General features: G+C 39.7%; 2 protein-coding genes and 1 long non-coding RNA gene across 7 annotated transcripts in view; 1 reads left to right on the top strand and 2 right to left on the bottom strand.

The window, feature by feature from the left end:
- The window catches only part of LOC143283147 (ubiquitin carboxyl-terminal hydrolase 47-like), a 66,159-nt gene extending 61,255 nt beyond the window's left edge, over positions 1–4,904 (bottom strand). For both annotated transcript variants that reach the window (XR_013055358.1, XM_076589291.1), the window contains exon 1: positions 4,726–4,904. Coding sequence is in view for 1 of the 2 variants with exons in the window: in XM_076589291.1 (XP_076445406.1) it covers positions 4,726–4,767 (42 nt within the window). In the remaining variant the exon portion in view is untranslated. The remainder of the gene's footprint in view (positions 1–4,725) is intronic.
- Positions 4,883–13,130, top strand: LOC143283148 (large ribosomal subunit protein uL1-like). 2 transcript variants are annotated; one of them, XM_076589292.1, is made up of 5 exons: positions 4,883–5,001; positions 6,294–6,446; positions 7,985–8,133; positions 9,646–9,818; positions 12,865–13,121. In XM_076589292.1, the coding sequence occupies exons 1-5, from the start codon at positions 4,997–4,999 to the stop codon at positions 13,033–13,035; spliced, it is 651 nt and encodes a 216-aa protein (XP_076445407.1). In that variant the 5' UTR covers positions 4,883–4,996; the 3' UTR covers positions 13,036–13,121. The 2 variants fall into 2 exon arrangements, with proteins under 2 accessions (XP_076445407.1, XP_076445408.1); XM_076589293.1 differs by lacking the exons at positions 4,883–5,001; positions 6,294–6,446 and adding an exon at positions 6,470–6,866 and having other exon boundaries at positions 12,865–13,130.
- Positions 13,131–13,269: 139 nt separating this feature from the next.
- LOC143283149 (uncharacterized) overlaps positions 13,270–17,425 on the bottom strand; it is an 8,324-nt gene continuing 4,168 nt past the window's right edge. For 2 of the 3 annotated variants that reach the window (XR_013055360.1, XR_013055361.1), the window contains exon 2: positions 13,270–17,425. This exon is cut by the window's right edge and continues 825 nt beyond it. This is a non-coding gene — a long non-coding RNA (uncharacterized LOC143283149). The other variant, XR_013055359.1, reaches the window with a different exon arrangement.

The raw sequence follows: 17,425 nt of genomic DNA, 5'->3' as shown, positions 1-17,425 counted from the left end.
AACCTACTAAAAGGAATTTTTGAAGAGCTCCAAAAGCTGCTTCATCTGTTTAGGCATGTGTAACTGGATTCAAGGTAAGGGGAAAAAAACAACATTTCATTATGAAAAACAAAAAACTGGCAGGTATACTTTCTGTCCTTATCTATTCTATATTCTTTTAAACCTTTGGTCGCTGTAGTCGCCACTCCGCGACATGCAGCCAGAACAGTGGCAACTGGTAGAGAGAAAACTGCTGTTGCCGACTGCATTAGAGTTAACAAACTTGCGCTACTCTTCAAAAAAATAACACCAAACTTTGTCAGCACTTCCTGCCACATGTACCGGAAACATACTTCCCATTGTTGAACCAATTCTCGTGAGATTTGGAGCGATTTTCAGTGGCTTTTTTTAAAACTTAGTTTCAATGATGACGAGTTCTTCAACCAGTTTAGATTGTAACCATAAGTCTTGCTTTGGACCTTGCTACACAGGACAGCAAAATGCAAGTCCAGTTAAAAGGCATTTGGCAGAAAATGATTTCGCTGCTGACAGTGAAAGTGGATAAGAGTTCGTGCCACATTGCAGCAAAACATTGCAGTAGTGAGTACCCAACATTCCCACTAGCTGCTCAGCTGGTTTTCAGCTGTACTGTGCAGCTGACTTAGCTGCCATGCAGATGTTTGCAGCTTGAACATAGCTAGTGATGCAAGGGTTAAATCAGGGTATGTCCTGTAAAGAACATGTGAAGATTAGTCCTATCAATACAAGTTTTGAGTATGAAAGTTCACTTTTAATCTCCTATCAATACAAAACAAGAGAGGCAAGGCCTTCAAGACTCACTTGTGATACAATTAAAAAAAAAAAAATCTAGTCGTTAAAATGTGTTCTGTATTTATTATTATAAAGCTTTGTGTTTAAAAAAAAAATAAAGAAAAAAACAAAAGTCCCAACCAGATTCGAATTAAGTCCCCTAGCATTAATTACAGAGTAATTTCCCGTTTTTACTATCTGCACCAAAACGTTTGCAAAATAAATAAAACTTCCATGCTTAGCAAAAGGAGTTCCTGTTTGAACAAAAAATGATAATGACTGCTCTTGTTGTGGGGTTAGAATATCAGATCAAAGTGCCAAGTTTAGAGAATACAAAAAATATAAATATAACAGTAAATGCAGTTTACATATAATTAGGCTCCTTTTTTTTTCTTTTTCTTTTTGTGCCCATCCCAGAGGTGCAATATTGTTTAAACAAGATGACTGGAAAGAACTGAATTTTTCCTATTTTTATGCCTAATTTGGTATCAACTGACAAAGTATTTGCAGAGAAAATGTCAATGTTAACGTTTACCACGGACACACAGACACAGACACACACACACAGACAACCGAACACCGGGTTAAAACATAGACTCACTTTGTTTACACAAGTGAGTCAAAAATGGGTGGCGCTGTAGTGTAGCAACATGCTCTACCTGGGGATAGCAGCCTGAATTTCACACAAGAGAAATCTGTTGTGATAAAAAGAAATACAAAAACAAAAACAAATAGTTTTGAGCATGAAAGCTCATTTTCAATCTCTTTTTGATGGATCTGACTCCCCAACTTTTTTTTGGGGGGAGAAGGTTGAGGGAGGAGGATGCCCCATCATCTACACCGTTTCAGTGACATTACTGAGATTACTCCCTTGAAGCTCATTCCCAGTCCCCCATACACAACCACACCTGGATTTGTCTGTCACTGTGCATCAGCAGTCCACACGGAACCCTGATGTTAAGTTGCCAAGAGACCACCACACAGGAAGAGACCCTGCACTACTGCTGGATGACTGGTGGTGTTCAGTACTGCCAGTTCTGAGCTAGCGTTCTTAGGACACCACCTACAAAACTGCCTATTAACACAATAATGGATTAGTCACGTTACTAAGCTGCCTACAAACACAGCAGAGTGATGGCCGAGAGGTAACGCATCCGCCTAGGAAGCGAAAGAATCTGAGCATGCTGGTTCGAATCACGGCTCAGTCGCTGGTATTTTCTCCCGCTCCACTAGACCTTGAGTGGTGGCCTGGACGCTAGTCATTCGGATGAGACTATAAACCAAGGTCCCATGTGCAGCATTAACTTAGCGCATGTATAAGAACCCATGACAACAAAAAGGTTGTCCCTGGCAAAATTCTGAAGAAAAATCCACTTCAATAGGAAAAACAAATAAAATTGCACGCAGGAAAAAATGCAAAATTGGGTGGCGCTCTCCGTGTAGTGATGCGCTCTCAATGTGGAGAGCAGCCCGAATTTCACGCAGAGAAATCTGTTGTGACAAAAAAGAGAAATACAAATAAAACACAATAACGGCTTTGTCACAAAGCCAGACTGACTTAGCATCCCAAACAGAGTGGGGACCGCCATGTCTCTCCAACAATGGTCCCCAATGAATCCACTAACACTAAAAAAAAACCTCAACAGGACTCACCCCAAGCATTGTAGTGGAGGGGTATCAAAACAGAGGTCACCATGAGAGCAAAACAAGAAAGGACACATAATTCAGGACTTAAAAAAAAAAATTGATGATGGAGGAGGGCAACGACAAATTATGCCGACGACAACGATGCTGCTATGGAGGTCCATTTAGGTTTGGGACTATGTGATAAGGTTATACTCTCTGTTTCCTGTCAAAATGATATCCCAACATTAACCAGGCCAGAAAAATACTGGCTCTTGCAGTGCTGGTCAGAAATTTGAGCAACATACCTAAAGACGCATCCATGAAGTGGATGACCCTCAACTGTGTGGTTTAAGTCTTCCTATTTAAGCCCACAGCACACTATTCTCTGGGTGGGAGCCAGATGCAGGTCACAAAAACCCACCTACGCTGGGAACTGAACCAGTGTCCTCCCAGCTGTCAGTCAGAGATGCTAACCATTTCACCAGCTGGTGACACACTGATTTTCATTCACTAGGTTGCCCAAGTAGAATTTATGTTCATTTATTTATTTATAGTCTGTTCATCTATCATGATGATATTTGACTGAACTTTGTAGAATTTACAATAGAATTATATCATACATTTCAATGTCTGCTATCTTTTTTCTTTGAGTGGATACTGTCATCAGAAAATGCATAATATACATAATCAAAAACAAAAACAACCCAACAGCCACAAAAAAAAAACACAGAAAAATCAACCTGACAGCTCTTTCCAAGAAGAGGTGAATTATACATGTATATATTTAAACAAACTTAACCTGCAGTGGCAAAATAATAAACAATCCATTCCCAGCATACACAGAGTTGACTAATCTCCAACTGAGTGAATCAGTGATGCATAAATGTTGCTGAGAATTTCTGTGAACAACAAAACCTTTTAGGAACTTGAATTAGCAACAATAACTGTCAAACAGATGGGTTCAATTCTCTATGTATGTGTGTACAGTGAGTATACCGCTACATGTGTGTGTATGGGGGTGGGGGCGGATGTGTGTGTGTGTGTGTGTGTGTGTGTGTGTGTTATAGGATATACTGTTTTTTTGGGGGGTGAGGATGGTGGTGGTGAAAATATGATCATTGTATTCACAGCTCATCAATGACTAAAACCAGTGTGTCAGTTGTCAGATTTCCACTGAGGACCCTGTTCTAACGGTATACACCACAATCACCAGTAAAGCACATCAGTGCTTTGATCTGAATGTGCAACATTATCAACCAAGGGGCATAAGCAACTAGCCATAGATAATATGCAAAATACTAAGATCATTTACACTATTTCATCAAAATCGATGAAATGTCCACAGTCTTCAAAACTTTCATGCTGTTCAGGTGTGTGTGTGTATGTATGTATATATATATATATATATTATCTTTCAGCAAGTCATACTCAGTGTTCAGATCCTAAACTAAAAATCTGAACTGCACTGATATAAATATAACATTATTATGTAACTCATTTGCACTAGCTGCAATGAGGTATTCTAATTTGAACCATACATGACGGCTACATTACAGTTCCTTGCAAGTTTAGCTGATGATTTTTTTGTTTGTTTTTTTGTTTTTGTAAAGTTCATCATTAAACTTAATACTCAAAATGAATATAAACTGAAAAAAAATGGAAAAAAAGAGAAGGAAATAAAAGACTTGGAAAAAATGTATTGTTTGTTTTTCATATGTTGCGGTTAAATCTTTATCTAAATCATGTATTATATTCTCCAGGCATGAAAAATATAACCACTTGATATTATGAAGTTAACTCCTTTTATCGGAATTTGTGAAAGAGTTCTCATTCCTCTTTATTCTTGCACAACATTCACCCAAATTCACATTGTATCACTTACTGGTGCATACGGTAATTTTGGTGTATCTAATCCTGACGCCTAGGCATGTGTAGGGAGATATTGTAATGCAATATATATGAGAAAAAAACCAACACTACAAAAGCCGTTTTCCACTGCAGGAAGTCAATTTAAATCGTAAGTTCCGTATTAGTGGACACGGACTCCGCATGCTGTTTATCGAGTTATGCCATCACAACCATGGAAACTGTAACCATTTACTTTACTCATGACAGAAACATTATCGTATAACATAAAAAAATAAACATGATAAACATTTGAAAATAATGCGAACACAGAACATTTCGATATTGGGAATCCAATCGCAAATTGTCCACTGTAAATTACTGATCTGCTCTAAGTGAATTTTAATGGCGAAATAGCTGCTTCGAAAGACTGGAAAATGCCTTGTGTGGATACTGAATACAAACCTCTAGTGGCACAATTTGCGTATTCTCTCCCATAACCATCATTAGTTGAAATCTGATCGCAAAGTTCTAATCACTTTCGGTGCTCAAGAAACATTTTTGGTTGTTTTTTTCCCTCAATGGTACTTTATCGAAAGTGCTTCTTGTAACAGCTATGGCTGCGCATAATATCGCCTTTTCTCGTTTTCGTCCAATCATGATAACGAGACAGGATACTTAGTCACTTCCGGTGTAACAATTTCCGGTCTCTTTCTGAACTGCATGAACATCCAAGATGAGGTGGGTGCGATACGAAATCTTGTAAATCTTGTTCATCTGCTCTAAAGGAGTTCAGTTTGAAGAATTACACCACATATTTACTTCTAGATATCACCATTTTTATTTTTATTTATGGAATCGCTGTTGCTGATTCGTGATGAATCAGCCTTTCACTAAAATGCATGTGGAATCGGTTTTGCACAAAAACACTAAGCAGTGTATTGCTAATTGCTTGCTGTGGCTTGACACATGCTCCTCTTGGTCATATCAACCGCGAAAGTTCATACGTCATTCGACTCATTGACTTTTAATTTCATTATAGGTACTGTTACATGAATGCTATTATTACTATTGGCACACATTATTTTTCGGAGTTAATTGAAATTGTAGACCTGAAGACAAAGCAAAACTTCCATCGGCTTTTTTTGTTGTTGCTTTTTGTGTGTGTTGTTTTAGTTAACTTAATATGTATAATATACTGAAGAATGGCTGCTTCCAATTTGTTCTATATGTATCCAGTCATGACATCAGTAATACGCATACGATAACATGACTCCATCCATATCCAACTGACTGAGTTTGAATGTCATGTCTTTTCAGCGCACGTTTTAAAGAAATGACAAACATGCAAACCAGCCATGTAATCAATAATAGCATATTTCAACACGTTTCTGTTAATTCACTCAACACACACATGACTAAATGCTGAGTCTTGATCAATAAATAAAGAGCAACTTTCATGTAAAGCTGATTTAACAGATTTGATATTCTGGTACTGTGTGGGATCCTACGAGTGAGGGGCATAACAAGAGAAAGACTACTTACTATGAGACTGCTTTTTTTATATTAAATCATATGTATATATATATATATATATATATATATACACACACACATACACACATACATGCATACATATATATGTTTATTTAGCTATATTAAATTATGTAAAATCATCCGCATCACACGTAAATCTAGCCTGTCACATGTTTTTAAACTTGAATGCATGGTATGTTCAAGAAACGGAACAGTTAAACAAAAGCATGTCTAATTGGTGGATTACTACATTGTTACATTGAATCGGTTGAGTTGGCAAGATGGCTTTTTATAAATCTTTTATTTAAACTGCAGGGTATAGAAAACAAAACTTAAGAAACTGAAAATGGGTCACAATGTCGGTATAACTTGCCAGGTTGTTTCTTCTAAAACTCAGACTTTGAGATACTTTGAGATTTTAAAGAATAACCTGGTGCACATATATGTGGTATTTATTTTGTCCAGCTTATTATGATTTTTCCTGATTCTGTTTGCAGTAAACTCAACAGAGATCTGGTGCGTGAGTCTATCGACACCATTCTGGCCAAGTCGGCTGAGAAGAAGAGGAAGTTCACAGAGTCTGTTGAGCTTCAAATCTCCCTGAAGAACTATGATCCACAAAAGGACAAGCGTTTTGCTGGCACTGTGAAGTAATATCCCGGAGCGTACTCTACCCATGAAGCAAACCAGACAGATGCTGTTATGAATCTTTCACTCTTTGCCTCTACACTGGGCAAAAAAATACCAGAAGCAGTTCAATTTACTGCCTTTTTCACCAAATGTCAAATTGGCTAGTCAAGTCATACTTGACATTTGGTTCCAACAACTTTCAATTTTAAAGTGATTTTGCAAGGGATAAGAATCTGAATTAATTGGATTTAGTTTCATTGGTCTGGTTTGGATCAGAGGGAAGTTGGTGGTAACACCAATGGGACCCCCACCCAGGGTCTAAAAACAAGTGGGTAGGTATTGGGCATGCTTGCATCCCTCTACCGACACACTCTGGATCCGCATCTTTGGTGCTGGCACAGATCTTTGAGTGGAGCTTATCACCATGGTAACATTAACAGGTTGCTTGGTGTTTCTTTATCTTTGATTCTAACTCCTTTTCTAACTCTTTCTCCCCTTTATTTCCATGCACTATGTCTTTAACTAGTTTAACTTTAAGTTGTCTTTATCCTCACTTTCTTCTTTCTCTTTCCCCCTCTCCTCTCTGCCTGTCGCTGTTTCTCTCTCTCTCTCTCTCTCTCTCTCTGTAACCAAATTAAATCTTCATGTAACCAAATTAAAACACTGTTTTCATCTTTGATGTCTTGATTGAGTTGTCAACCGCTTTGAACATACTGCATTGGAAGTGAATGACAGGGGTGGAGGGTGGTGGTGTTCAGTGTGGAAGTTGTGCCCACTCAGCTTATGCAAACCTGTTATCCAGACTTTTCAGCTAAAAAATTAGAATAACCTTTGTTGGATTGGGCATGTCATTGGTCTTAAATCAGTCAACAGATTTCAAATTCAGCTTTTTGAGTGTTGCCAGCATATATGACCAAACTGAAAATAAGGATGCTTGAACTGTTGAAGAAAAATTTAGAGACCCAAGGATTTGGATATAACCCAACAACAACAACAAAAAATGGTGATGTTGATTTAGGGGTAGGCAGCTTTGTGTCATAACCAGCTTCATGCACCCTGACCCAGACATGTATAATCTGTCTTACACTTGCCCTATGTACTCGATACTCTTTGGTTCTCACAACTGGAACATCTTTTTACAATGGACAACTGTTGTGTGGATTCTGATAATAAAGTGGATTATTCCTGGAATGTTGGAAATGGTTAGTATATGTGTTGCTTTGATATTGGACTGTTCTTGGATTGTGTGTGATCTCTGAGAGAGAGATGGCTTATCTTATAGTTCAGCAGATTTATAATCTAAAATACTGTGTTGATATTGTCAGTTATCTAGATTTCACTTTTTTTTTTCTTTTTTTCATAAATGTTTTCTGCTTTGCTGAATTGTCACTTTCGCAATGACCACAACAGTTTGAGGAGGTTTTTTTGTTGGGGGGGGGGGCATGAAAATTAGTTAACTAACACTTTTTTTTTTTTTTTTTTAACTCTGCACATTTACTTCCTCTCTTGTGGTGGGTTGTGTTCAGTTGTTGATATGTGCTAACCCTGTGTTGGGCAGGCTGCGCTACACTCCCAGGCCTAAGATGAGGGTGTGTATTCTGGGAGATCAGGTGCACTGTGATCAGGCCAAAGCAAACGACCTTCCTCACATGAGCCAGGACGACTTGAAGAAACTGAACAAGGATAAGAAGCTGGTCAAAAAACTGGGTATGCAGTGTGTTTTGATTTTTATTGGAGACGTAATTCTGTGTTGTGATTTTTCATTATGATGTGGATGTTGTTTTTCTTTTCTTTTTTTCTTTTTGTCTTTATTTGCAATCCTTTATTTTAAAAAAACTCCTACTTTTTGTGAGCTAACTTATTCGAAATGGCGGTAAGTAATGATTATGGCAGTGGTAGTTTTCTTATTTTAATCTAACATAAAAGTGTTTTCAGTTTGACATGGTACAGTATATGACACCAAACATGGAGTATTATACAAACTCCTCCTTTCAAGCTTATTTAGGTCTGTGAAAAATGTAGACTGCGAGTGAGGAGTGAAACGTTTCTATTTGACGGTTCCTATCTCGATCTTTTTAATCCCCGACCCCTTCCTTTCGTAACAACTGTGATACGTTGCCTTGTATTCCAGCGAAGAAGTACACTGGTAAGGGTGCTGAAGCAGGAGTTGCCCCCCTTGGATCGGGTGCTTGTGACAAGGGGGAGGGTGCATGCGTATGGGCAAGCGTGTTCCTTAGTGGTCCACCTTCCTCCCTACACAAGGGGAGGGCATCCCTACGCACCTCAAGTCGCCAGTGGATCCAAGACAGTCGAGGCATGCCGCGTGGGGGGGCGTGTGATCCAATGTCATGGACGCAACGCATATAGGGCCCGGTCTAGCATGTGGATACAAAGCTAATGTATGGTGTTGTTTCCTCAGAGGGTTTGTGGCACATTCCATTGTTGAGACTGGGCGTGGGCAAAGAGATAGAGGAGGTCGACTGGCAGGGCCGAGAAATCACGTTGAGTCCGTTCACAGATCGAAATGAATAGCAACAATGGCACCACTGACCTGAGTGTGGGGTAACAAACCCCTAGAAGTCACCGGAGAAGACGTCGGAGGCATGTCTCCTCTGGGGGCAGTGGGGGTCTGGAGTCGAGCGGAGGAAGTGGAGGAGGCGGCGGGTTGGCTTTGTTAGAGGGCCCAGAGTGTTCACGAATCAATTGCGATTGCGTCTTAATTTTAGCCCGATCGCCCTATCAAGCCACATAATTTTGCGATCTGGCTGAAGACATAATTGGTTAAAAAGCAAAAACGCCAAAGATTTGATAGACAGAAAATGGGGAAAAAACTTAGCCATATGAAGAGCACAGGAACAGGAGTCTAGATGGCTGCTGGAAAAAGAGGGCGCTAGCCAGGGGAGCAAAGGGGAGGTTACCTACTTCCGGGAGGTTATTGGCCGTTCCTACTTTTGTTTTCTCCGCAGAGGCGGATAGTAGTTTGCACAGGACAGGAATGTCAGAACCCTGCCGGAGTCTGCGCTAGTGGGTCACGGTAAGTATGTTACTTAAACATAATTTTAAGACGAAAATTTCCTTTCAAGCATATTTAGGTCAGTGAAAAATGCAGACTGCGAGTGAGGGGTGAACTGTCTTTATTTGACAGTTCCTTTCTCAATCTTTTTTAATCCCCGCCCCCTTCATTTTGTAACGACTGTGATACATTGCTTTGTATTCCAGCAAAGAAGTATGATGCTTTCCTGGCATCAGAGTCTCTGATCAAGATGATCCCGCGTATCCTGGGACCCGGGCTGGCCAAGGCAGGCAAGTTCCCCTCGCCCCTGAGCCACAACGAGGCCATCATTGGCAAGGTGGAGGACGTCCGTTCCACCATCAAGTTCCAGATGAAGAAGGTGGGAAGTTGTTGATTTTGTCGTCATTTTTTCATGATTAAATGTTCCACTTTGCCTCGTTAACTCTGTGGAGATATAGTTAAATAGTTCATGTAGTTTTGCTGTGATGGGCAAATATGGACATATTTGAAAAATTCAACACACTTTCACACAGACAGACATACAAATTATATATCACTAGAAAATTACTATCTCTTCTTTTAACATTTTAAAACAGTTTTCTCATTAAATGCTGCTAAATATTTTAAAAAATATTTTAAGTTATGTCACTAAATACTGAAAAACAAAACAATTTGTAAAATAGGTTTATTGTACTCATGCTTGTCATATCCATCAGCTAATCCACAAAGAAGCATAAGATGATTTTCTCACACTGTAAGGTTCCCTTAATCTCATGAGTCTCTTTGAAGTCAAATGTTGCACAACAAACTTGTTTTAAAAAAAAAAAAAAAGAGGAAGAAAAATAAAAGATGACAACACTTGAAAAAAAAAAAAAATATATATATATATATATATATATATATATTTACAACTTCTGGGAGGTTATCGGCCGTAGTTGCTTTCGTTTTCTCCGCATAGGCGGACTCTACACTAGTTGGGTCACGGTAAGTATGTTATTTAAACGTAATGCTCCGTCGAATTCTACTTGAGGGACATCTATCGATAGCTTTAGGGATGATGGCTCATCGACTTTACCAGAGAGACGTCGCATGCCTGCGGGATGATGGCTCGAGAGGCATCGCTTCTTTGGTAGTTGCACAACAGGCCATCACAGCACACAGACAGTAGAACAGGCGAGCCCTCCACCTTGTCATGCTATTCTGCACTAGTTGGGTCACAATTAAGTATGTGTAATTTAAAGGACATTTTTCTATATAAAATTATGTTTTAATAACATACTTACCGTGACCCAAATTTAAGACCCTCCCGTCCTCCCCGCTTCCTGTTCTCCCTGCTCGCTGTGCTGGTGATGGCATATTGCTGTCAAAAGAGGGCGCTAGCCAGCTGGACAAAGGGGAGGTTACCTACTTCCGGGAGGTTATCGGCCGTAGTTTCGTTTTCTCCGCATATGCGGATAGTAGTTTGCACAGGACAGGAATGTCAGACCCCTGCCAGAGTCTGCACTAGTTGGGTCATGTAAGTATGTTGGTTAAACGTAATTTTAGATAGAAAATTTCCTTTTACACATTTCTGCTGCAGCTAGATTATTTGCTGTAGTCCTTGACTGTGGAACACCTCAGTGCATGGAACAGCACAGAGGGGCACTTTACAATGTTTGCACATGATTGTGGTTGTTTTTTTGTTTTGTTTTGTTTTGTGTTTTTGTTTTTTGGGTTTTTTTTTTGGTTTTTTTTTTCACCTCCTTAACGCTCCTTGTGCTGTGTTTGGCATAACACACCTTGCACCCTCTCTGTGTTATCCTGGTCTGCTGCTCCTTGGTGGGTGGAATGTTAGCAGGCCAGTGACTGCCTGGCCTGTTTCCCTTGTCTGCTCCTGTGCCTGGCAGACAGATCTCCTCCTCATGCGTGTAAAGTGTTTTGAATTTCTGTAACAGACAATGCTGTCACAAGAAAAAAGAAGAAAAGCTTTTGCTTATATTACAAAAAAAAGCAAAATAAACATCAGTAATATTACATAGCCTATACACATGCATAATAATTCAGGAGTGACAGTATAAATAACACATGCACAAACACACCCACACGTAATACACTGACACACCCATTGCAGGCACACACTTACACAATTTGATAAGTGCTCACACAGAAAATGATAATTTTACATGAATCTATACAAATTATTCATTAAAAATTGTATAAATCATTATTTACACAAGAAATAAATTAGCAACAATATCAAATTATGACCGCACTCACCTCAACAGGAATGGGCGTGTCTGGAAAGTCGGTCCTGGGGTCCCAGTGAAAGGTGCAGCCAGTGTGAAGATTGTCAGCTCTTTTACCCATTTATACAAGTACTCTTGTTCCTCATCATCAATATCTACAGTCATCTTGTTTTGCAGTATGGCCGTCACTTGTGTCACTGTCGATTTCTGTCTCGGCGTTGTAGGGATCCGTCAGCAAAGTTTCGTCATAACTTTCAAAATTGTCATCTGGTAATAACTGAATGTCATCAGAGAATTTGTCACCAGTGTCTAGGTCACGTTCAATGTCTGATCCTTCTGTCGGTTTCGACAGCCTCACGCAGGGAGTACGTTCGTTGTGCCAGCATGTTATGTAAGAATCGCGACCTTGGACCAATCGAGAAGAAAAGCCTTTCTTACTGTTATCAGTCAGGGGGAATATAACTCAATTTTTCCTAGACTGCTCCCTCAAAAAAGCTTGATTACTTTACCTTTAATTAATTGAACACTGCTGAGTGTATGGAAAAAAAAATCAGAGATTGATCGCATCTTACACTTCGGCATGTCGTTCCGAGTGGGCAGAGCATCTCCAATGCAGCCTGGATTCACATTGATCAACTGCCAGGAATGGCAACAGCCAATCATCCATGATTTTCTTGGACCCCAGTGTTGACAGATGATAGACTGGAATTGTGTGTTTTTAAAACACTTTTTCACGCTTATTGTCTGATCAGTTGGCTGATTTATTATAGAGACAAACCATATTCAGTCACACAGGTGCATGTTGTTAGAGAAAGGGATGGAAGGAGTTTATAGCTGAAGACAGGCTAAAGGGGCAGGGAGGGAGGGGAGTAGTGGGGTAGTGAGGCTATTGAAAGTAAAACTTCATTTTCCTTCACTAAATCCAAACTAAACCTTCTGAAATCACTATTAAAAAGGTATGGGTTGTGCATGACCCACATAAGCTTTCAAGTGATGACCACGTTTTTTCCTCTTTAAAAAGCATGGGTCATACACAGCCTTGGGGGGTTTGCCACCCTGGACCCTGGTTTTGTCTTCTGTGGGTTGGTGAGAAAAAACCTTCAGCTTCAGGGGGCTCGTGCCTGATACTGAAATGAATGAACCAGAAAGATGCCTTTCAACAAACATTGGTCTAAAGGTGGCTGTGATTTCTGTGTGCAGGTTCTGTGTCTGTCTACGTGTGTTGGGCATGTCAACATGACAGCTGATGAACTGTATTCCAACATCAGTCTGGCCATCAACTTCCTGGTGTCACTGCTGAAGAAGAACTGGCAGAACGTGCGTGCTCTCTACATCAAGAGCTCCATGGGACCCGCCCAGAGAGTGTTCTAGACATTTCGCTTGTGTGTTTGCTTTGCCACAGTGACTTGACAGTGGAAAATTATAAAATGGAACTATAAAAGAAATTCCTTTAAAAAAAAAAATTGTGGTCTCTGTAATCCTTGGGCTCTGTCACTTACCACACTTTGTTTTTCATGTTATCCATCTCTGTATATCCTTGCATGCTTTAGATAAAATGACCAGCAAATTGAGCAGTGTTGCAGTTTCAGGAAACCTGATCCAAAGTTTTCATTATTAGGGTTTTTTTGTTTGTTTTGTTTTTTCCTCTAATTTAACTACACATACTTTACCGTGACTCTAGTGCGGTGTCCGGTAGGGAGTCTGATTCCTGTCCTGTGCAAATGGCTACCCGCCTGTAAGGAAAAAACGAAAGTAGCTACCCTCCCGTCCTCCCCGCTTCCTGTTCTCTCTGCACACTGCACTAGTTATGGTTAATTGCCGTCAAAAGAGGAAGCTTGTCCGGGATACAGAGGGGAGGTTACCCACTTCAGGAGGTTATCGGTCGTAGCTACATTAGTTTTCTCTGCATATAATTTTAGGGAAAAAATTTCCTCTATGGCACACTATCCAAAAATCTGCTACAGGTGCTTTACAAATCGCATGGTTTGAAAAAAATTGCGTTAATATGCATGCCAAAATGAAACCACACACCTGATAAGCATACTTGGATACATATAAACATGTGTTCATACGTTGGAACATAACCAGCCACCCTCCGCACATGCACACACTAACACACAACTTGAACACATGCACGCATACAATGGCACATACATGCATATATGTACACATAACTATGTATACATACAGTCAAGCATACCATGTGCAGGAATTTGGTTGGACCTGCCACAATGAAACTTGTTGCTTAGAGAAGAGACGAGTTTGAGGCCACATTTGAAAGAGGTGATAGCGCCGCAAACCCAGAGTGGGTAAGAAGGAGCGATGGCCAAGCACTACCATCCACTGAACGCAAAAACACTTGAAAGCGTAAATGACAAAAGAAACGAAACAATAACAATAGCATGACACACTTACCTGACTGAGACTAAAACATAACGAAAGAAAATTAAGGATAGAGTGGTCGAAAATCAATTTCAGGTATGCTACTGTATAGAAAAGTGAGGATGGAAACCTGCCCACAAAATATCCTGTTGCCACCAGAGCCCGGACCGTACAACTGAAAAAAACGTTATTCACCCATAGTTTCTCCTTTAACTCGCTATTGCCAACTAGTTACACATGCACCTCAAATGTCACACCTAACGTATGCACCCACGCACAGTCGGTGTGCAATTTGATTATCTGTTTCAAGTATTTAATACTGAAAATTTTCTTTTTAACTCTCTCCATACAAACGGCGAAAGAGACGACGCTAACAGTGTTTCACCCCAATTGCCATCATCAAAATATTGCAGGTGGAAGGCTCTTATACTGAGGAGGTGAATGTTGACAACAAAGAATACCACAATTCTGACGACGGAAGCTAAAGGTTGGGTCATTCAGACACCCACTGGACATCCGAGGGGTCTGTGTAGAGGAGAAGAGAGGACTGGCCGTACTGAAGTGAGTTAATGATTCAAATGTTTTGCAAATATCAAAATGAAAAAGGAATGAGTAATCAATAAAGGAAAAAATCCATTTGGAAAGAAAATATTACACTTTTAAACAATAATTTCATTATTTACTCCAGTGTTTACGAAAAGGGGGGAAAAGCCATTTTTGGAGGTGGTATGCAAAAATCGATACTGGACAGTCATTAAATTTCAATGACTGCTATGGTTTTTACTCATAGCTTCAATGAATGGTCAGGAAGTTTGAGGATTCTTCAATGCAATGACAGTTGCAGGTTTTGTTTAACATTCGCTGGCTGTCGCTTTTGACTACACACTGAAGCTCATGCGGGTCGTCCACGACCCATACCTTTTAGAGACAAAAACCTGTATATTCCTCCAAAGCTTGTGTGGGTCGTGCATGACCCATACTTTGTAAAGAGACAAACACCTGTATATTCCTCCAAAGCTTGTGTGGGTCGTGCATGACCCATACTTTGTAAAGAGACAAACACCTGTATATTCCTCCAAAGCTTGTGTGGGTCGTGCATGACCCATACTTTGTAAAGAGACAAACACCTGTATATTCCTCCAAAGCTTGTGTGGGTCGTGCATGACCCATACTTGTAAAGAGACAAAAACCTGTATATGTGAGGCTGTTGAAAGTAAAACTTTATTTTCCTTCACTAATTGCTAATTAAACCACTATTAAAAAGGTATGGGTTGTGCATGACCCACACGAGCTTTCGAGGGGTGACCATGTTTTTTCCTCTTTAAAAAGCATGGGTCATACACGACCCACACAAGCGTCCGTGTGTAGTTGAAACAACACCTTTAATTACTCATTAACTAATTAATGAATTTTTTTCATTTTTTGGCAAAAGTTGGCCTTTTAGGTGTAGGAAGCATTTCTGAAATTTCGTAGAATATTAAGAATTGGCTGAGATATTTGCGTTTTTGTACCCTTCTGGGTCGTGTACGGCCCACGATAGCCAGCGAAGGTTAAGAGGCAGTTTATTTCAAATTTTAGTAAGTCTTTTACTGGAAAAATACTTATTCTTGTGTTGGTGTGTGTACATTGGGTACAGAAGTGTTCGATTCACATTCCATGTAGAACTGTAACGAGAAAAACATCGCAAAACATAATTACCAACATGAGTTCTTTAAGTTATAGTTTATGATTAATATGTACAAATAATTTATTTTTATATTTTAATGATTAATGCATAAACTTACCACGATGAAACAGTGAATGTGTATGTAACCACACACACACACACATACTAACCTCTTCTTGATGATCATCATGATGATGACTAATCATCAGAATCACTATGATTATAATTATCTTCATGAAATTGTTTGCTCTGACTACTGGCGACAAGAGAACACTTGGTCTCGGTACACATTGTCGCCGGCAGCAAAGTAAGTCGGCAACAATAAATGTGTGAGGTTTGACAGTATTTATATCTGCAGTGAGGGTCTGGACACACACACACAGGAAAATTAACTGCAACAGTCCTTTTCAAAGTGATGACCTGGTTGACTTTCTTGCGATGCAATTGACCAATGACTTTTCCCAACAATGGGAAGAGGTCTGCTTGACAAAACTGATAAATGTTGTTGGACGACAAAAACAGACGGGCACACACACACACCCACACGCACACAGCATAGCACAGCACACTTGTGTCAGTGTATAAGTGTTCTACTTTTCTTTTATTATCCACATTAGTATAATTTATTTTTATGGCACATTGAAATCAGTAGCAAACGTTAGAGGAACATGCTCTCCCACATACCCACAAACTTTATTATGCTTGCAATATATAATATATATTTAACATGTCCCTTCAGTCTTGTGTGGTGCCACACTGCTTGTGTAAGAAATCAACAATCATTCCAGTTAAAAAAAAAAAAAAGCACAGCCTAGTTGTCTGAATGATTATCGTCCCGTAACCTTAACATTAGTCGTAATGAAAACATTTGAACGCTTGATTCTACAATTCCTACAAACCTGCATTCCTCCATCTTTTGATCCCTTTCAGTTCGCCTATAGAGCTAACAGATCAGTTGAAGATGCCATTAGCATAGCCTAGCAGCTATGCCAGGATCCTTTTCATTGACTACAGCTCTGCGTTCAACACAATACTGCCATCAAAACAATATTTTAAACTGAAAGACCTGTCGCTGCCTGAATCAATTTGTGCATGGATCCTAAATTATCTTTTTCTCCAGGCTTGACTAAGCGCGTTGGGTTACGCTGCTGGTCAGGCATCTGCTTGGCAGATGTGGTGTAGCCGTATATGGATTTGTCCGGACTGAACGCAGTGACCCCTCCTTCAGCTACTGATACTGATACTGAAGTATGGGATGGTTTATCTTATCTCCTTTGCAAAAGACCATCAGTTGTACTGGATGGAAGTTAATAATTGAGTACATAAAGCCAGAAGGAGTATAAATTTGCTCTAAAATCATTAGCAAGCTGAAATGGGGGCAAGATACACGGCAGTTTTAACTAACACTTATCAGCATATCTTATTCGCTCTGAATTAATTACTTGACTCTGAAGTATTTTTCTAAAAATTGCACAACATAGACTGCATCACCAGACTCTTAAAACTCTTACTTAGACTTTAGATCTATCATGCGTTCCACAAGTTAAGACACCTATGGCTGTGACAGAAGAAAAACTGGAAAATCTCCTTTTTCATGATATGACATTTCTGAAAATCACAGGAAGCACCAAATGACAACAGCGTTTTTCATTATGGTAAAAACAATCCACAATGTGAAGGGATCCAGCAAAAGTCAGCGACTGTTCTCTTCGT

The sequence above is a fragment of the Babylonia areolata genome, chromosome 6 (genome assembly GCF_041734735.1).
Source record: "Babylonia areolata isolate BAREFJ2019XMU chromosome 6, ASM4173473v1, whole genome shotgun sequence".
Classification (NCBI taxonomy): Eukaryota; Metazoa; Mollusca; class Gastropoda; order Neogastropoda; family Buccinidae; genus Babylonia; species Babylonia areolata.
The sequence above is the reverse complement of the archived record's forward strand: the minus strand, read 5'-3'. Positions and strand labels throughout refer to the sequence as shown.